Here is a 21,642-nt window from a genome sequence, read left to right as displayed (position 1 = left end):
TTATAAGCAGAAGCATCTGTAAAGGGTCTCAAGCATTATGTCAAAACATCCTGCAACAAATGTTGGGAATATTGTTTTTAAAATGTGTCTTTCTTTCATGCACAACCTTTCATTTAATTATCTCTATTTTAAAATGAGAAAATCTCAAAATTAAAACTACTGAAGGGCCTAAGAATTCAAAAACATTCAACTGCAATCACAGCAATCCAATCTCTCGACATTTTAAACACAAATCATGAATGATTTCACCTCACAGCATCCTCCTCTTGTTTTTTTTTCCTTGCTAGCTCTTCAGATTTTTTTCTTTCGAGTGTTCGAATTTTATCATCTTTGATTCTATAGAGCTGCTCCAAAGCAAACTGCTGTTTGGTGTAGCTTTCTCGCAGTTCCTGTTGGATTATAGAGCAACAAAACATCTATCAAATATTGTGCTTGACTTCAGTTGCTACTATTAACAAAAATTAGTCCTAAAACGGCTAGTGACACATGCATATTATCAAAACCATAGAGATGGAAATAAGGAACATGCACAGGAATGACCCTGTACTCACTCTGACCACCGCCTGCTGCACACAGATTGAATGCTAAAGGTAATTAAGGTTTAAGCAATGCTGTCAGACAACCCCAAGTTTACAAAAATCTGATTATCTATAATAAATGCAGTTGTCAAATTTAGGAAAGCCAAATTCAGTAAACTGCACAGAAAACAATACAGATCTTCAGTGCATGAGTAGGATATAACACTTTCAGCCTCAGTATCTATAGGGTGCTATTTACTTCCATTGATATGCCTGTATGAGACATCTATTATATGGTGGTGCAATGAGTGTGACTTGTTTATTAATATAGAAACCTAGTTCAAAATTTAAAACATAGAAAATTGATTTTCAGTTTAAAAAATAAAATCAAAGCTTGCATTCATGAAACTGTTAGGATTATTATTATACGCTCCAGTGCATGATGGCGGCGCGACTCACCCGTTGCAGCGGCCCCTACAGCCTGTCTGTCTTTTTTTTTTTTTTTTGTCTAGTTAAATGTAGTTGTATGTGTTTTTTAATCGTGTTTTTAACTGTGTATATGTGGGGGGCGGGGGGGGGGGGAGGGGGAAACTGATAAAAATCTCTTCCCTGTCCGGGAGACCCGACCTTTTCCCTATCGGGCCTCCGTTGTCGTTGGGGCCTTGCACCATGGAGCGGCCTCCAACCTGAACGACCCGGGGGCTCAGGAGACTGCGGAGCTGCGGACCCACCATCGTGGGGCTGGCCGGCCTTGGAGCGTGGGGAGCGGTGGTGACTCGCTGCTGCGACTCGACTCCTGGGGCTCGGAGGCTCCAGCTGCAGCCGCAGGTCCGGTGGACTGGGACATCGGAAGCTCGCGGGTCCGGGTGGAGAGACCGCTTCCCGGAGCTTCCGCAACGCGACTTCTCCAGCCCGTGTCGCGGGGTTGGAACGACCCGGAGCGGGGCCGTACATCGCCCGGCACGGCTTCATGGCCGTGGGACATTACAGCGCCCGCCGGGGGCTCCAACACTGTGACATTTAGACCGGGAGCGGGGCCGTAAATCGCCCGGCACGGCCTAAAATGGCCGTGGGACTTATCATCGCCCGCCTGGGGCTTGGACATCGGGAGAGAAATGGAGAACAGGGGAGAGAAAAGACTTTGCCTTCCATCACAGTAGGTTCACTGTGATGGATGTTTGTGTGAATTAAATTGTGTCACTGAGGCTCAAATAACAATAAATTGTATTGTATTGTATCACTCAAGATGCATTGCAATATCTCCAATTATCTCCAATTATGATAAATGTCCTTTGTTGAAGGAAATCTGACAAAATGACCTTCAGCCTATATTGTGAACGTAAGCCTCATCCTTAACTAATCTCCGTGGTAGTTTTATGGGATGTTTAATTCCATGAAACCTCTGTCAGAGGGATAGACAGGCAATAATTTCCAACCACCTTGAGCAGTAAATACCTTCTTTGTCAGCAAGCATTGTACCAAGAAGGGTTGTCAATAGTTCCATAAGGGGCAGGATCACTTTCATCTGAAAGGAATATTGTGGTCCTTTGTGGCACCATTTTCTCCATAAAAATCAAAAGAGCCACGTGGCCAGGGCTGGGAACTGCAGGAAAGTCACAACTCTTAAATGAGACCATGGTGAACCATCGCTCAGTGTATTTGGAAACACTGTGCCTCCTGTTGGCTGGGACATGCACTGGGGAAACTGGGACTGAATGTTTGCAGTAAGAATTCACCTCCTCCCATTACCCACTTAGTCCTGAAGTCCATCCAAAGTGGCCTAAATCCTATGTGATGAGTAGCCTAAAGCTTTCTGGTGCTGATGGTCCATCAGTGGCCAGCCTGGATCTGGCACTGATAGGAATTTCAAGGAGCTATTTCTTAGCTGTCAATTAGCTATTTTTTAGCTGTTTTCTGCGTGAGCGACCACCAGGCACTTTGACCCAGGCTCTCTCCTAAATTTTACTTCTATTCAAGGCAGGCACATGCATTTGAATTTAAGCAATTTCCAGACAAAGCTAGCACCATGAAGGACAGCGGTATTTGAGCATGTCCATGGGGGTGAAATATGTGGCAAGCTTCCTGACTTGCAGAGTGGGAAATGTTTGCTTCTGAGAATCAAGTCTGAACACCCAGATTTTTGAAGAATAATAATGTTCTGCACAGAATGAAAATAAATTGTAGGAAAAACTCAGCAGATCAAACAAATACAATTTATTTCTAGAATAATGTCAAGTCTGTAGCTGTTCAGCTGATATTTAGGGGGATGGATTAAAAGTCTGAAAATGCAATTTAACTTTTAACTCTTTCTATTCTAGTCCTCTCCTGCAGACTGAATGAACTGTGAAACTTTTTTTCCAGTGCAGTATAAGATTTTTTTTCAATGCATTGCAGGAATATCAAAAACTGCTGACAGCAAGCGATGAGAGAATTCCATTGACCATCTTCTAATAGTAAACATTTTATTCAGCAAGAGACTAATTCATACTTCCATTGTTGCAGCAAACATTACAATGCAAGTTTCCATTCAAAAAAAACAATGGCCCCAATTTTCCTTCACATGCTACTGCCAACAAGTCCAGTTGATACTTAGCCATATTACAAACCAAAGATTTGCATTAGAAAATAAACTACTACCGATGCTACAAATCTACCTAGTGCTAGTAACTGCAATAATTAAGTTATTTGGATTCACACAATCAGAGCTATTCCGCTTGAACTACAAATCCTCCCCTACCTTGCACTGAAAACTAACTTACATTGTCTGTCCTTCTCAGTTACAACAAAGAGTCCTAGAACAGAAACGTTAAATGTTCCTCCCTCCACAAATGCTACCTGCCCTAGGCTTTCCAGATTTTGTTTAAGATTTGCATTAGGTTAGCTTAACAGAAAAGAATATTAAAAAATAAAATTAATGAAAATCTATGCCCCACTAATAATACTTTAATCCTACAAAGAAAGTATTAACATTCTGCATCTTTTATCCCCTTTGACAACCTTCAAAATAGTAATGGAAACAACAAATGACTTTTAGAAATTCCATTTCATCGAACAAACACTGCCTCCCAAGCTCTCATTCCATCCCACCCAGATTTTCCACGAATCCAGGGGACGAATAGATGGTCACAAAATCTTTACAACGCATAATAGGCAGCTACCTGAAGTAAATACCCCTTCATCGGGCAAAGAATAGTTGGCTGTGATAGTACATAATATTGGAAAGTGGTCCACAGCATACCCAGAATTGCCTCAACAGCAGAAGAGAGCAGGGAGCCTTTGTTTCATAATTTGCTAGCAGTACTGCTATCACAGAGTGAAAAATTGAAGCCAATGTGTAATACTTCAACAAGCAAAAGTGCAAGAAAATGAAAATCTGAGATTAATAAGATGGTTAAAACACAAAGAGAGAAAGCATTAGTAAACCTACTACATGAAACATAGCAGCCAGCAATGAAGTATGACTGAATTGAGCACATGATATGCAACAACTGGCTATAGACTTCTGCAGGAATTCAGGTATAGATTGTGCTTTACTGCTCACTATCATTTTGTTAATATACCACAGGCACTGATCTCCAGAGAGAGAAAGAGAGATAATGAAAGATGAGAAGAGATCCTACCTACAAGGATGCTGGATAGTGTCCAGTAATACGTATGCCCTTTGTCCTCAATTATAATTTAAACTAATTGCTGCAGATACTACCAGCACTGAAACAATCAGACTCAAATAATCTTTTCAGGCCATTCAACTACATTATGAATATCTCTATAAGTAAATACGCTTAATTTTGAAAGCACAATATATTAATACAGATTTTTAGGATTGTCATTAAAACAAATATTTCTAGAATTAATAAATTACCCTGTTTAGGGTAAGCTTACTGCTGACCAGGCCTTACTCTATTCGTTGACCTGTCAAGACCAAGTGTACCAAATATTTAGTGCCAACTGGTGTGCAATTTTTGTGCTATGCATCAGTAGCCACTAGCAACTGGCTCCATATAGTTTCCAAAAACTATCATCCTTCAAGAGAAGGAAAAAGTAGTCCGTTTCCTAAAATCAAATATTGCAACATATCTTATTTCTCATAATTTGTAACCACTGGCAAAAACAATTTTGATTGCAGCATACATTAGTTAAACTTTGTCTGACTACTGTTGTAATCTCATTATTGCTCCCAGAATTAGGAAAATTAAGCCTGGTCCCACTCCTGCAAGTTTATGGATCTTCCATATGTAAAATGACAGGACATGCTGTGACTTATTTTAGTTTAGAATAGATATTCTAGAAATGATATGTAAATCTACCATCTGACTGTATCCAGATAGATCTGTACAGATCTTTGCTCCAAATTCTAGCACCTGCAGAATTTCACATATCCTGTTGTTCCCTGAAAACCTGTGTTGACCTAATTTATTTTAATGTGAAAAGATAGATAGCTGGGGATTCTATTTTTAAAATAACTCCCAAAGTATTTCTGGAGCATGTGCACTGAGGATATATCAACAAAGTACAAATGAGTAAAGGACTATGGAAACAGGAATACATGAAAGCAGAAAGAGAATAAGACTTTTTTTCAGCAAATAACCTTCAATAAAAGGAACAAGCTGCTGAGACAGCCCAGCAGAGATAGAAGGCACTCAAGTACAAAGTCGTCCATTTCATCACACTGCAAAATAATAAAGTACGGGAAAAGAATAAATAAAATATTATTCGGTCACTGAATGTATACACTACATTTTGGCGAACATGTCTGCTTAAAGAGTACACCGTAAAGAAATGGATAAAAGCATGTTAAAATAAATTCAAACCACTTTCAATTAATCCTCAAATCCAGCCTTTTCAAATATCACCACAATGTGGGGCGGCAGTATAGTATACAAATTAACAAGTCAAATCAACTTTAATGAACATGGTCCAATGATTTCACTAACTTCCCTAATTCACATCAACAACTAGAATACTTCTTGGATGATCAGATGGAAAATAGAAAGCTACTGCACCAATCTATAAATTAGCATAAAGATATTTAAATTTGGCATAGATGTTTAAATTTGTTCTAGTTATTACTGCAAAAATATATGGTATATTGTGCAGTCCCACACATGTATAAAGTAATGCATAGCAAATGTACATGTAAACATAATCTACATCTAAATTCTAATGCATCTAATTATTGAATAAAAGTAGAGTTTGCATTTATATAGCTTTTTTTTAAACAGCCAAACATTGAAGCCAAAGAGGTTTCTCTTAACTGCAATAATGTTGTAAAGTAGGAAGTGCAGTTATCAAATTTGGACATAATTAATCCCCGTAAACAAGTGAAGGGTCTCGACCTGAAACGTCACCTAGTCCTCTTCTCCAGAGATGCTGCCTGATCCGCTGAATTACTCCAACATTTTGTGTCTATCTTTGGTGTAAACCAGCATCTGCAGTTCCTTGATAGGCACAACATGATGAAGTAACTCAGTGGGACAGGCAGCTTCTCTGGAGAGAAGGAATGGGTGACGTTTCAGGTCGTGACCCATTCTTCAGACTGCTTCTGTCTGAAGAAGGGTCACGACCTGAAACGTCACCCATTCCTTCTCTCCAGAGAAGCTGCCTGTCCCACTAAGTTAATTCATCATGTTGTGTCTGTTTGCAGTTCCTTCTTACACATTGTATAATTGCTCCTTTTTAATTTGTTTGCCTCTACCTGAATTATTCAAAGGACAGAAAGCTTAAAATATCTCAAGAAACTGAAATTGTTTTTAAAATCGATTTATCAGGAGCAGATCCTTTATTGATGTGCAGGTTATAGAGGCCTTTTCTAGAGTAGAATCCTTTTCTCTCCATTCTTGTCCCCAGTCTCCCTACCTACTTGTTCTCATTTTAAAATGTCTTTCAGCCAGTTTATTTCAGCAAAATAAGCAGGTACCCTCTCTTTAGTCACAACATTGAAAAGATGACTGGGGAGAAAAAACAGCATTTAAAATCAGGGAATTCTTTTAAGAAGATCAAAGAACCAAAAGCTGGCAACAAAAGTCAAAGGATCTAATTGCCAGGTCAACAAAATATCTGTTCTGTTGGGTAAACATGCTAACTTTTGTTGGGAGTCATCTTCTTTTGGAAAAAAAAACTGATTAAATGCCATCTTTGTTTAGTCAGCTGCTTTCAGCAGCAGGCACATGTATTAAAGTTAGTCAGCACTCATAGACACAGGGGACAATATCAAAACCAAGCAAGATTCTAGATTCTGATTAGTGTCATGTGAAAATAGGGTTTTATTTATGTGAGAGACTCCTTCTCAGTGTTTATTCAGTACAACGATAAAGGAATAACATTAAAACTGAGATTAAATGCAACTTTCTTCCAAATGATGATCAGGCCCACTTGTTAAGAACACTGTTTGGATATTACCTTCAGTTGGCTGTTAAAAGCATCCATTTCGGAAAGTTTGTCAGTCGTCTCTTGCTCCAGTTCCTTCAGCTGTTGGCGAAGCTGTTCGCAAGATTCGTGCTTTTCAGTATGGTTATGCTTCAACAGGTCGAGGTCTATACCAGAAGAACACACATTTTAGTAAATTTGCTAACTTAAGAATTTCTAACAGTTTTGTTTAAGACATACAAGACTGCAAAGGGTAGCCTCAGTTGAAATGCTGAAATAACTCTGCAGATCAGACAGCATCCATGAACTGCTTTTTTTTTTTAAAGGTAATATTTCCAGTATTTTAAGTTTCCATCTTAAACATCCATTTATTTGATTTTCAGTTTTAATTGAGCATGAAGAAGTTGTCTGCTTTCTCCTTGTTGACAAGCTGTGGGGCAGAATCTTTGAACCACTCAGAACTATACCACTTCAGGCAGGCTTGTGTGCCTTGGTTCTGGAATACAATTTCTGCAGCTAATCACAAAGACGGTGAAAATATGAACATCTATTGATGTTTATGTGCTTAAACTTAAACGATATCCATATGGAAAATAATCATGACCTCTTTAAGAAAATGCAAGTAGAGTGAACATACACTTAAAGAATATGATATACTCACTCTGGTTAGAGTTGGGCTGATATTCTTGTATTTGGTTGCTCAAAGCATGCTTCACAGGGATTAGCTGCTTCAGCACCCTCTGACACTCCTACAAAACATATTGTCACAATAACACTTTCAGTTGAGTTTAAGGTAAAGTAGACAATAAAACAGATTTGCCAATAATTTAATTCCAAAGTTAAAAGGTTGCAAGTATTCTCAATATAATTTTATACAGGCATCAGGTTTCAAATAAAATAAGGTGTATGCTGCAGATCCCAATTCTTGTGTTACTCTGTACAGCTGCTTGTATTTCTAATTTATCATCAATTTATTCCCATCTTTGCTTTCTGTCCATAATCAATTCTCATTCAATGTCAGAGCTTTATCCCCAATCCCAGATGTTCTAACCTTATCAGCCAAACTTACTGAAAGCCTCTAGAAATCCACAGGGTTCTCTTTATTTCTTCTAGTTGCCACATCCTCAAATAACTCCATCAATTTAGTCAAATGTGAATTATCCTTCATAAATCCCTGTGTGCTTTGCACAATCCTATTATCCTTTTCATGTTGTTCTTCTATCTTCGTTAGACATTTCAGCATCTTCTCCACTACTGACGTACGCAAACAAATAGTAGATACCCATTTCCTCTCTCCCTCTTTTCATAGTGGGTTTACCCTTACTTCATGTCTCAAAGTCTGTAAGACTTTTATATTTAGAGAAATTAAAAAACTATAGTCATTGCTTTAAACAATTAAAAAGAAAAAGAAACATTATAATATTAAGACACGAAATAAAAATCAAATATCAAAATCTGAAACTTAACTTGCCTTTTTCTTCCAATTGCCCAAGGCAGGGATCCCTATTTAAATGAATGGAAAATGTGATCCTACATCAGATCTGATTAGTCCTGGATCGTAGACTCCAGGAATTTAAAAGTGCATACATTCTCAGCTCAACCCAGACTTAAGGTGAAACTTTCCAAGTTCAGGGGTTTATACTGGTGCTTGCAGATAAACACTAAGAGTTCCCTTTGGAACCACTGGCTTCTACCATTTTATAGCTCATGCAACGGGGATATAAAATGTTGGCACTGTCCCTTCTTTATAACCTGTGTATGAAAGTAGTATAGATCCAGATGAATTTGTTCCATGTCAGATGCAAAATATTTCACATTGTTATCCTTCCTCAAGAGATTTTAATAAATATGGTACAATATTTAGTGGTTTCAAAGAGGAAGTTCATCTACATTAATCTAGGAAAGTAGGAAGGAGAGGTCACCACCTGAAGCTGTTGCTGCAGAAGGTTCACTTCTGATCGCCTCTCGTCAGACTTCTGATTTATGAGATTAAGTTCATTTTCTTGAACTTCCCTTCTGTTCTTCACTTCCTGCACTTTGCTGGCCACATTTTGCCGTTTCTCACTCTGTAACAAGTTAAAGTAATAATGGCATTTAGATGTTTTAAAAATATTAAATCAATAACAGCAATTATACTGTTTCAAGGAAAAGCTGGAATAACAACACTAAAGAGAGTTTGTGGGGATAGACAGTACCTCCTTGCCAAAAAATATCAATTGCAAAACATATAATTGACACTGAGCCAAGATCAATCTGCTCTATTATCCAAAAGTTGGATTACCGTGATACGAATAACTACAAAAGAAATATTATTCGTCCAACCTGAATTTTCTATTGTCTATTTTCTATTATTCTCTTATTTCACTTTTGTACAGGATGGGGATGTTTTCAGGCCAGTGATGTATATTCCCCCATCCTACAAAAGACTGGATTAAATGTATTCATAAAAATGAGTATAACAGAGGCAATGCTAATGGCCCGAAACGTTGCCTATTTCCTTCGCTCCATAGATGCTGCCTCACCCGCTGAGTTTCTCCAGCACTTTTGTCTACCTTCGATTTTGCAGCATCTGCAGTTCCTTCTTGAACAGCATGCAATAAGTCACATTGCTTAACCCATTCACTTTCAAACTGTTGGTACAAATAGACTTGCGACAGTACTTACTGCTTTTGAGGAATATGACTTGCAACATTTAAAGCTGTGATATACACATTTCTCCACGGTCAGGCATGTTAAAATTCAGGATTTTAACAACACAACCAAAACACCACGTTGCATTAAGAATTTGGAAACTCCCTGGATATGTACATATTGAGAAAATTGGCTGGGATTTCAGTAACTGATTCATTGGGCTGGGCTTGAAAAGAATTGGTGCTTGCTCTTTAAATATTTCCTGTTAGACTGAGGTTGTCAAGAAGATCTAATATTTGTATATCATTCCAATTCATTTAACAGAGATTAACTGCGTGCACTGGAGACATATTCAAAATATTTTAAAATACTTGGAGGCCTTTCAAGTTATAATCCTACTTAACAATATAGTATATTAAAGTCTACTATTTCAGAACATTAATTTTGATTGAACATACAACAAACTTTAAAAAAATTACGCATGCTCATGTCAAAACACAATCCATCAAAAAGCATGTAGGAAGGAACTGCAAGTGCTAGTTTATATTGAAGATAGACACAAATGCTGACGTAACTCAGTAGGTCAGGCAGCATCTCTGGTGAAAAGGAATAGATGACGATTCAGAACAGAGTCCGAAGAAGGGTTCCGATCCACAAAGTTATAATTCTTTTTCTCCAGAGATACGCCTGACCTGCTGAGCTATTTCAGCATTTTGTGTCTATCCATCAAAAAGCCACTGCTTACTGAGAGCTCATTGATTAGAATGTTCTAACCAAAAACAGAATGTTACTTCCATGAAGAGATGGTGCAGGTTGTAGTGGCCATGGATTTAACAGCTTGGATGAAGTAACAGAAGTTGTAATGTAGAATGAGGTAGATTTTCCTGACATCAAATTGAGACATACAGGATCTCCTGGGCAATATAAATGTAGGACAATCATTCAAGGATGAACACGTCTGAAGAAGGGTCCCGACTCGAAACATGTTTCATGTTCTACAGAGATGTTGCCTGATCTGCTAAGTTACTCCTGCACTTTATATCGTTTTTTTTGTGTAAACCAGCATCTGCAATCCTTGCATCTTGAAAATTTCAGTGTTAATTAACAGTGCCAAATTGTGCAGATAGTGTTATTTTCCTAATCCACTTACTAAAGCTTCCAGTTCAAGTTCCAGACTTTTCCTTTTAGCCTTTAACCGGACAATCTCATCTTGTTCTCGATTCCGTTGGTTAAGTAGTTCCTTTCGCCGAATTCGCTCCCATTCAATCTGCCGCTGGCGTTCCAGTTCCTGCTTAGCTGCCTAACGGTAAACAACACAAATACAATTACACAAAACAAGTTCCACAAAAAGTGAAAATTTATAATTCTAAATTGTGGAAATGTGGATGAAGAAAAATTCCAAGTAAATGCAAAATTGCTTTAAAGAAATTCAGGGTCATGTTGAATTGGTTCACTGTTGCTTGAGGCAAGTACCATTAAAATATTCATACATGTAAAATGGATATTTTGATTTTTTTTTTTTAAGCAGGAGCTTTCTCTCAGAAAGCTTTACATGAGTAAGGGACAGGAGGTGATGCTGAAATGCAGTTAATGACTTTTGAATTTCTTTGGAGTCTATAGTCAGAATCACAATCAAACTTCCTGCCTCATTTCCAGAGATATTTACCCTCCAAGTCACATATAGACATAACCCCTGTATTGTTTAAGTCAAGTGTAAGGAAACAGTTTGGTGTGATAATACAAATCCTTATCCTTCTCAATGGTCAGGACTAGTACTTAACATCCATAAAAATCACAGCACATCATATTGAACCTGTGAAAATGTTCAACAGATTCTCCTAATGTAATATAAAATGTTTTTTCATCACTTTGCTGATTTCAGAATATAAACAACACACTGTGTTCCTTGCATTTGAAATCATTTTTCACAGACCTCTCGTTTTTCTACTTCTTTCCTCCTCTGTTCTTCCTTTTGACGCTCCAGTTCACGCTGCTTCTCCAACCTTTTCTCCAGCTCAAGATGCTTTTTCCGTTCCTGTTCTTGCAGCTCTCGCTCCCTTCTCTCCTGCTCCTCCTTTGCACGCTGTGCTCTGCGATTAGCTTCTCGTTGTTGCTGTTCAAGAAGGGTATGCCGCCTTCGCTCCAACTCTGCATTACCCTTATCGAAGTTTGCTTTTCTTTTATCCTCGAAAGTTACTAGAAATATCAATTGCTGTCAGCTCTAAAAGAATATCTGAATAGCACAATCATCAGCAGTGAGGGTTGTAGAGAGCAGTACACATTTAACACATTCTGATAGCGTTTTGAAAAGTTGATTACTTATGGATAATGTACGATTATGCGATGCCTTTATTGTAGTAATGTCAATCTTCTTTAAGAAAAGTTTAATTAAAGTTAAATTTATGTGGCAGATTAAAATGGGAAGAGATAATAAGCAAGGGATAGAGGTCTTTTATAATGTTGGTTAGCGTTGGCCTAGAATCCATTTGGTTCACAAGTTCAAACAAAATAAGTACCGGTAATATTAAAATGTGCAGATCCAGTCTAAAAAAAACTAAAGATTAGCTCAGCATTCAGACACCTGTTGACAGAAACCATGAGTATCTGTAACAACTCTCTAAGGCTATTGTTCATTTAATTTATATCTCTCACAGTCACAAAAATAGGATTATCGTCCATAGTAGCAGACTATAAATATAGCAACTTTAATTAAACTTGCAATATTACTTAAGTGTATTCAAAATATAGGAAATTGTTTTAATAGGGACAATTTCATTCTTGGAATTTGATTATTTTTTAATAAACTGCAGGAATCCAAGTCTCACTGATTGGTTTCTGTGGAATTAACATTAATATGCCATGTTTACACACAATCAGAAGGTGCAGATTCAGAGCCAGCAACATTAAGGGGCCCCCTACAACCCCAGCAACGGACTGTTCCAGCTGCTACGGTCAGGCAAACGCCTCCGCTGTCATGCTGTGAAAACAGAGAGGATGAGACAGAGTTTCTTTCCACAGGCCATCAGGACTGTAAACTCTTATCTCACCAGGGACTAATTTACTGTTGTGTTGTGTCTTTTTTAAATTACTGGGTTTTTTCTAATATGCAAATACTGATTCTGTTCTATTCTGTTCTGTAGTTTTTGCACAATCCGCAGGCATTGCCACTTTCATTTCACTGCACATCTTGTATGTGTATGTGACACATAAAGCTGACCTGATTTGACGATCTCTGCCTGATTAAAAAGTCACCTGCCGCTTCTATTCCTTTTAAAACCAGACACTACTTAGTTTTAGATTGCTAGCTAATCTCATGTCAACACTAAATAATTTAGCACTAAGAAAGAACGATATGGAAAATGGCTGGACCTGTACACGTTGAAATGAAAAGGGCAGGGATTTCAGCAACTGCTTCATTGGACTGGTCCTGAAAAGAGCTGGCACTTGACAGGATAAAATCATGACGTTTTTTACCATTCACTGACAGATAAAACTTGATAAGGATATGTTTGCAGGCTTTGAATAGAAGGCATAAAAAAAATTCTAATTTAATGTTTAACGTTACTTTAGGACCGTTACTAATGCAGTGGAGTTTATGTGCATTTTCAATAGATTTTGATGCTCTGCAGCAATGCAGTATTTCGTAGGGGATTCATAACGTTTGTCTACTTTTTTTGCAATTTTTGACAAGATGGTAACTGTGATAATGACCTATCTTTCTTCAATATTACCTAATCTATTACTGCAAGATAGAGAAGATACATGCAGACCAATTAATTTACCAGGTGACGTTTTCTGGGGTTCCTGGATTTCCTCTGCTATTTCCTGATACTGAGGTTGTGTTCCATTTATTCCTTCACCCCATTTGCTTGATCTAAAAGGAAAAAAAACACGTAAAAATCAATCTTTCCCAAATCATGCAGGTAATGATGCAAATGGTATTTGTGTGGATTTATCAGAACTACTTCATTAGATTTTTGGAAACTAAATTTCTTCCATAAAAATTCAAGTCAGGTGCAGGAAGAATAAAGAAAATTGGACATCTACTATTATAAGAAGTATTACTGAACTTTAAATGCAGCATCTGCCATTTTCAGCATCATGTTTAAACTGAAACTGTTCAAAAGCATTCCAGGTCCCACCACCTACCATTGGTCTGGGTCAGGACAGAAGTAACTGGAAAGGATTTTTCTTATAGAATATGCTGCTGGTTCGGATCATTGTAGAAATATATCTTTTAAAAATCCATATTCCCAGTCCAGCTGATTGAGCTGCTGCCTCACAGAGCCAGAGACCGGGTTCCATCCTGACCTTGGGTGCTAACTGTGGAGTTTGCATGTTTTCCCTGTGACCGTGTGGGTTTCCTCTGGGTGCTCCTGTCCACACCCCCCCCCCCATAGCCCAAAGACAGAGGAGTCTGTAGGTTAATTGGCCTCTGTAAATTGTTCCTAATGTGTAGGAACTGGATGAGAAAGTTGGATAACATAGAACATGTGTGAAGGAATGATCGATAGTCGGCATGGACTCGGTAGGCCGAAGGGCCCTGTTTCCATGCTGCATCTCTAAACTCTAATTTCCAGTTCTTAAATGAATGATGTATCTTATATGGGAGTGGCAGTGCCTGAGATGAAGTGCTGTGATTGAGGGTAAGTGCTAAGGCTTTGACTTGAGAGGCTAAGTGGAGGTAAAAAGTAAGACGATATTTTTTCTTTCACCATTTCCTCTTTAGCCGTGAAAATAGAAGTTAGAGCAATGGAATACTCCTCCTGCAGGATGTGAAAGTTCTGAGTAATGTCCAGTGTCCCTGGGAACCACACCCATGGGAAGTGCACCCAGCTGCAGCTCCTGACAGATTCAATGAAGGAACTGGAGTTAGACATAATGAAGATAGTCTGGGCTGTTGACAGCTTCATCGATATGAGTTTTCGTGATGGAGGAGATGCAGGCAGAAGCTAGATGGGTGACTACCAGGAAAGGGAAAAGGTGTAGGCAGAGAATACAGCAATCTCTTGTTACAATCCCCCTCAAAAACAAGTACACCCCTTTGAATAATGTTGGGGGGGGGGGGGGGGAGGGGGAAATGGCCGTTCTAGGGAAAGCAGTAGCAGCAGGTATGTGGCAGAAGTGGGGCAGGGAGCAAGGATAAACTGTAATTTAATTACATTTATTTCAAAGCAAGAGGGCAAGAGGCCTGTCAGGGAAGTATAAAAGTTGGGGCTTTATGTTACAGCTGTATTGAACGCTGTTGTGGCCAAAGATTATAGAGGAGCGTTGGTTGAGGCTGAGGAGTATTGTGCTCAGTTTTAATCACCCTGCTGTGGGAAAGATGTCACTAAGTTGCAAAAAGTGCAGAGAAGATTTACAAAGAAGTTGCCAGGGCTCGTGGACCGTAGCTACAGGGAGAGATTGGGCAAGCTGGGCCTTTATTCCTTGGAGTGTAGGAGGCTGAAGGGTGATCTTATAGAGGTGTATAAGATCATGCAGGGCATAGGGTGACTGCACATAATTTTTTTTCCAGGGCAGAGGAATCAAGAACGGGAGGGCATAGGTTTAAAGTGAGAACAGAAAGATTTCAAAGGAACCTGAAGGGCAACTTTTCAAACCGTATCGGTAGTAATGAAGGCGAAACAGGCCCTTCGGCCTACCGAGTCCGCACCGACCAGCAATCCCTGCACATTAGCACTATCCTACATACACTAGGGACAATTAACTAGACGGACAATAGGTGCAGGAGTAGGCCATTCGGCCCTTCGAGCCAGACCGCCATTCACTGTGATCATGGCTGATCAACACTTATACCAAGCCAATTAACCTACAAACCTGTAAGCTTTTGTAGTGTGGGAGGAAACCGAAGATCTCGGAGATAACCCACGGGGTCACGGAGAGAACATACAAACAGTATCAATAGTTAGGATCGAACCCGGGTCTCTGGTGCTGCCAGCTCAGTAAGGCAGCAACTACCGCTGCACCACCGTGCTGCCCTGCAATGCTAGCATTTATTCCGAGAGGACTAGAATATAAAAAGACTAGATTTCAAATAGACTTCTAGATTTTCAAAATCACATATAAATTATTGGTAATCTTCAGCCAATATGTCCAATTTTTTTTTAAAGCTAGTTCTATAGTTAGTTGAAACATAAATTAGGTGATAGAAAGATGAGTGTTGGGGAGCAGAAGGAATTACATGAGCAACCACTCCCCCAAATACCAGTTTAAACAAAATGTCATGGGAAACACCCCCTATTCCCTGCTGTAATATATCCACTATATTTTGCACACTCATTTTTTTAAACTTTGACAACATAGACTGATTATCAGTTTAAATAATGCTAAGCCCATTTTCTACTGCACTTTAGCCATGTCCTTATCTTTATATGAGAAAAGACAACTTTTTGAACAGACAGACGTTGCTGGATTTTTAGATTAATATATTGCGAAAAGGAATTCTTGAATTGATTGTTAATGATTGTTCACATTCTCGGAACATACCATATTTAGCACAGCACAGCACTTAATCTTGTACCCTTCATTTTTTATCTGTGCACTGTGGACAGCTTGGATGTAATCATGTATAGTCTTTTCTTTCACTGGATAGCACACAAACAAAAGCTTTTCAATGTACCTCTGTACATGTGACAAGAATAAACTAAACTAATCCTAAAGAGAATTAAATGGTGTGGAACCCAAAATACAAGGATCATGCAAGCATACCAAGAAACAGAGAACTACTTACCTAAATGAAGGAGGTGTCAGTTCTGGGGGTAGAGTGATGGGAAGAGGCTGACCAGACCTTGCTACATCAATTAAGTGCATTGCTAAAATAAACTCTTCCGCTCTGAGTTTCCCATCCTTATCAACATCTGCCAGGTTCCTGAAATTTAACAGTGTGATCAAGGAAGATTAAGACATGCTTTTACTTTGGCCAATTGACAACGATTAATTCTCTGAGAGAGGTGGATAATTGCTGATTTTACATAATATATCCCACGGATTATTGTCATATTCTTTTAAAATAAAATAAAACGGTGCCGTTCGGCTATAGGTTGGTAATGCCTCTTGGAATAATCCAATTCCCTTCATTTAAATTCCTGTAACCTATTACTAAAAATCAAGAGTCCAGGAACCATTCTGATCTGAATTTCAAGCAATATTGTCTTCCTTCCCCCCCCCCCCCAATCCCAGAACACCACCCTCCCCCTACACCCCCACAAAGGTTGCTGCTTTTACTGTAATGCATGATAATGGGCAGTGCACTGTACAGAGAACAGTTCGGCATAGGAACAAGCCCAACCAAAAAAGGTTCTGCTGCAATTTATGACGACCATCTTCGCTATCTAGAATACCACCCACTTTAGTGTGATCTGCAAATTTACTAATTATGCCATGTACGTTCTCATCCAAATCATAAAAGACAAGTAGAAGAGTGATTTTAAATATTCTGCAAATCTAAAACTGCAGATGTTGGAAATCTAAAATTAAATCAGAAATTGCTGTAATTATTTGGTTCAGGCAGCATCCATGGAAAGAGAAACAATGAATGTTTCAAGTCCTGGAATCTTGATCAGAACTGGGAATGCGACAAGTCTAGCTATTTATCAGTAGCAGGGTTGGTGCAGGAGGTTTGGGTGGAACAAAAAGAATCTCTGAATGGGGTGAGAGAAAGTATCTGGAAATGGCAGTTGGTTTGTGTTGCTAACAGCAGGCCAGAATACAGAGTCATAGAGTGATATACAGTGTGGAAACAGGCCCTTCGGACCAACTTGCCCACACCGGCCAACATGTCCCAGCTATACTAGTCCCACCTGCCTGCGTTTGGTCCATATCCCTCCAAACTTGTCCTATCCATGTACCTGTCTAACTGTTTCGTAAACGATGGGATTGCCCTAGCCTCCTCTGGCAGCTTGTTCCATACACCCACCACCTTTGTGTGAAAAAGTTACCTCTCAGATTCCAATTAAATCTTTTCCCCTTCACCTTGAACCTATGTTCTCCTGTCCACGATTCCCCTATTCTGGGCAAGATATTCTGTGCATCTACCCGATTTATTCCTCTCATGATTTTAAACATCTATTAATATGTGAATAAAACTAAGGCAAACTGATGACAAGAATCTGCAGATGCCGGAATCTTGCACAAAACAAAGTGCTGGAAGAACTAGGCAGATTAGGCTGAGTTCTGAGTTTTTCAGCCTGAAGAACAGTCCCGACCCAAAATGCTGCCTGTCCATTTCCTCCCCAAATGCTACCTGATTACCTCCAACACTTTATGTTAAGACATAATGATGACAGGCAAAAATGGCCAATTTTAACATTGAAAGAAAAAAAAGCGTTACCCAAGGTTGGAATATTCAATATTCCCACGTTAATTGGACATTTCTACTTGGTCACCACTCTAACATAGGGAAGAATTTTGATGTAATTCCATTTTCAAGTAAATGTTGACAACTCCTAGATCTCGCTCTTACAAAACATTCATTGCATTGAGGTCAACATGAATGAGCCACAGCTTCTTAAAAGTTAAACATTGGGAAACCACACAATCAGCTTGAGTCCCTGAGGCTAATCCCATTATCCTTGCCACTGAATTCTTACCCCACCCAGCAATTGTTTTAGGCTGAACCAACCAGTTCAACTGGATTGAGACACCAAGTCCATTTCTTCTCCATTGCCTATTTCCCACTTTTAATCGTCACGATTTCAGTTGCAACCCACCCATCTTCCATTGAAACTACAATTCGCACCAGGTCCCCTCCATGAAAAAGCTGTGTCGCATTTTCCTGACTGGCAAAATCCTCCAAAATCATTTCTGTAACTATAAGCACATCTCGGACATGCGGACCCTCAGCATTGGAGCACTGCAAGGCTGCATACTCTCCCCTCTCCTTTACACTCTCTACGCCAACGATTGCACCTCCACAGGCTCCTCTATCAAGCTTCTCAAGTTTGCGGATGATTGGACTGATCCAGGATGGGGAGGAATCTGCTTACAGACAGGAAGTGATGGCGTCCTGGTGCCATCGCAACAACCTGGAGCTCAATGTTCTTAAGACAGTGTAATTGATTGTAGAGTTTAGGACAGCTCCCCCTCCCCCCACTCCCATCAATAACACCACAATCACATCTGTGGAGTCATTTAAGTTCCTTGGAACCATCATCTCCAGGGACCTTAAATGGGAGGCCATCATCTCATTTTGGAGATGGGAGGTCAATCAAAAAGGCCCAACAGAGGATGTACTTCCTGCGGCAGGTGAGAAAACACAATCTGCCACAGGCAATGATGGTCCAGTTTTATACTGCCATCATAGAGTCTGGCCTCACCTTCTCCATCATGGTCTGGTTTGGCTCAGCCACCAAGCATGACATCCGGAGTCTGCAGCGCATCGTTCGATCAGCCGAGAAGGTTGTTAGCTGCAACCTTCCCCCCATCGACAAACTGTACACTGCAAGGGCCCGGAACCGAGCGGGGAAGATCATCTCTGACCCCTCTCACCCTGGCCACAAACTCTTTGAAGCACTTCCCTCTGGAAGGCAACTCCGGACTGTCAAAGTTGCCACAGCCAGACATAAAAACAGCTTTTTTTCATGAGTAGTAGCTCATGAGTCAGTAGCCTACTTTTACTCTGGTATTTTATTTAATTCTTCACATGTTTAAATTATAACTAGACCAAGTGGGACCCGTTGGGTCCCTGTCACACGGGAGGCCTGGTCCCCCAACGCAACCCATTCCCCAACGCAATATTCCACCACTCACCCATAGCCAACAATGGCGCAGGGGTGCCTTATGCACCCTCCCTCATTTTTAAACTTTAAAAAAAATGCAATTGCACTTGCTAGCTAGCAGAACTCAGTGTACTGTGACTTTAAAAAAATGATTTGTACTTGCTAGCTAGCAGAACTCAGTGTACTGTGACTTTAAAAAAATGCATTTGCACTTGCTAGGGCTAGCAGAACTCAGTGTACTTGGATAGCAACAATGTTGCGAGCAGGGCTACAATCCCATTGTGACGTCACAGCTGTAAGCACAGGGAATTAGCAGTTATTTTTTCCCAAGTTTCTTCAGATATTTGAACATTTTGATTAATAACAAGAAATAATGCATGCATTTTTCAAAAAAGGCGATTTTTGACTTAACGGGATAAAACTCTACAGGAATATGTAAATTTTTTACCGTTAGAGAGTCGTTTTTTCGAGCAGTATGATTATACACACACACACCCACACACATCTAAGATCAGACTTTTAATAGTTACTAGACCAAGTGGGACCCGTTGGGTCCCAACCCCTCAACTCACGGTTGCGAGGGGAGGGGGGCGGCCTGTGGCGTCACACACACACTAACCACCCCACACACACAGGGGGGGGGAGGAGGGGAGTGAGAGGGGGATGGAGGGGGGGAGGAGTGGGGGGAGAGAGCGGGCAAGGGAGGGGGAGGGAGATGGAGGGAGAGGGGAGAGGGGGAGAGAGAGAGGAGGGGGAGAGAGGGGGGAGAGAGGATGGGGAGAGAGGATGGGGAGAGAGGATGGGGAGAGATGGGGGTTGAGGGAGGGGGAGGGGAGGGGGTTGAGGGAGGGGGATGGGGGAGAGAGAGTAGAGGGGAGGGGGGGAGAGGAGGGGGGTGGAGAGGAGGGGGTAGCGAGGAGGGGGGGGAGGAGGAGGGGGGAGAGGAGGAGGGGGAGAGGAGGAGGGGGAGAGGAGGAGGGGGAGGGAGAAGAGGAGGGGGGAGAAGAGGAGGGGGAGAGGAGGAGGGGAGCCGTGCGGCTGGCCGGGCTGCGAGCAAGGAGCGGGGGAGAGGGAGGGGGGAGAGGGGAGGGGGGAGAAGGAGGGGGGGAGAGGGAGGGGGGAGATGGAGTGGGGAGAGGGGAGGGGGGAGGGAGGGGGGAGAGGGGAGGTTGGGGAGTGAACCAATTGGACTGATGCGCCTGCATCTGTGCTGTTTGACTATTATATTTCCTCATATGATTCTTTTAAAAGCAAAAAACAAAGTGCCAAAGGATCTCAGCAGGTCAGGCAGCATCTGTGGGGGGAAATGGACACATTATATTTCTGGCCAGGATCCTTCTTCAGATGTCATCTGTCCATTCCCTCCATAGGTGCTGTGTGACCTGCAGAGTCAGGGTCACAATTCCAGCATCAACAGTCTCTTGTGCCTCTAAAACCTTCTTCCACTCATTTAAGCTTTATTAGCCTTAGAGAAATATCCACCTCATCAGGCGCTTTACATTTCCAGCTCCAGCATTCAACACTTTGGTAAGTATTTTTGCATTTAAAGTACCATCTAAGGTCAAATACTGATAAATACTCTTAAAGTTGTTGTCAGCAAATTTCTCAAATACTACCACACTCGTTGCAATTTTCTTTATTGTAAACAAAAAAGCTCCAAAATCATAGTCAGTTAAATCATGCAATAGGTTAATTCACACAATAATCATCAATTAATAGTTTAAATTATATTTGAAAACCCGACCCAAAATAATTTATGAAAATAATGCTTAATCACAACAACACTCACCATATTGTGGCTAATTGATTGTGAGACAGGTTGGACTGAACAAGAGCATTCTTGGCTTGTGGACCTAAAAGTAAATTCCAATTATTAGCAGGCTAGTACATTATACTTACAGCTACACAACTAATAAGTTCACCCTCATCATTTACACTGTACTATTTCTGATCAAAACTATCTAATTAGCACTGTCATAACTATTTGGCCCTGTAAATTTACAGAATTTAAATTACTATTGCATCTTGAAGTTTAGCAAGGGATGAAGAAGTTACTGTCTAATTTCAAGTGGACTTGAGAGCACTATGTAGGTGCCAACATTCTGAGTTTAAGTGCATGAGGCAGCACAGTGGTGCAGCTGATTGAGCAACTGCCTCTCTGTGTCAGAGACCCTGGATCCATCCTAACCTCAGGTTCTCTCTGTATGGAGTTTACACTCTTCCTGTGACTGCGTGGGTTTCCTCCCACATTCCAAATATGTGTGCGTTTGTAGTTTTATTAGCCACTGTAGATTCCCCCCTAGTTTGTAAAGTGGAATAACATGGAATGAGTGGGAACAGGTGATCGATGGTTTGCGAGGACTTGATGGACCGAAGGGACTGTTTCCATGCTGCATCTTTAAATTAAA

General features: G+C 40.4%; 1 protein-coding gene across 7 annotated transcripts in view; it reads right to left on the bottom strand.

The window, feature by feature from the left end:
- The window catches only part of itsn2 (intersectin 2), a 168,655-nt gene that overhangs the window by 68,814 nt on the left and 78,199 nt on the right, over window positions 1-21,642 (bottom strand). For 5 of the 7 annotated variants that reach the window (XM_033021309.1, XM_033021311.1, XM_033021312.1 and 2 more), the window contains 10 exons: window positions 21,024-21,087; window positions 16,249-16,386; window positions 13,298-13,389; window positions 11,449-11,711; window positions 10,666-10,815; window positions 8,810-8,950; window positions 7,546-7,633; window positions 6,918-7,051; window positions 5,107-5,187; window positions 250-389 (listed from right to left, as the gene is read on the bottom strand). In XM_033021309.1, the coding sequence (XP_032877200.1) occupies window positions 250-389; window positions 5,107-5,187; window positions 6,918-7,051; window positions 7,546-7,633; window positions 8,810-8,950; window positions 10,666-10,815; window positions 11,449-11,711; window positions 13,298-13,389; window positions 16,249-16,386; window positions 21,024-21,087 (1,291 nt within the window). The remainder of the gene's footprint in view (window positions 1-249; window positions 390-5,106; window positions 5,188-6,917; window positions 7,052-7,545; window positions 7,634-8,809; window positions 8,951-10,665; window positions 10,816-11,448; window positions 11,712-13,297; window positions 13,390-16,248; window positions 16,387-21,023; window positions 21,088-21,642) is intronic. The other 2 variants (XM_033021313.1, XM_033021315.1) reach the window with 1 other exon arrangement.

This window comes from Amblyraja radiata, chromosome 5 (genome assembly GCF_010909765.2).
Source record: "Amblyraja radiata isolate CabotCenter1 chromosome 5, sAmbRad1.1.pri, whole genome shotgun sequence".
NCBI classification, from domain to species: domain Eukaryota; kingdom Metazoa; phylum Chordata; class Chondrichthyes; order Rajiformes; family Rajidae; genus Amblyraja; species Amblyraja radiata.
Note: the sequence above shows the minus strand (reverse complement) of the source record. Positions and strands in the feature narration are given on the sequence as shown.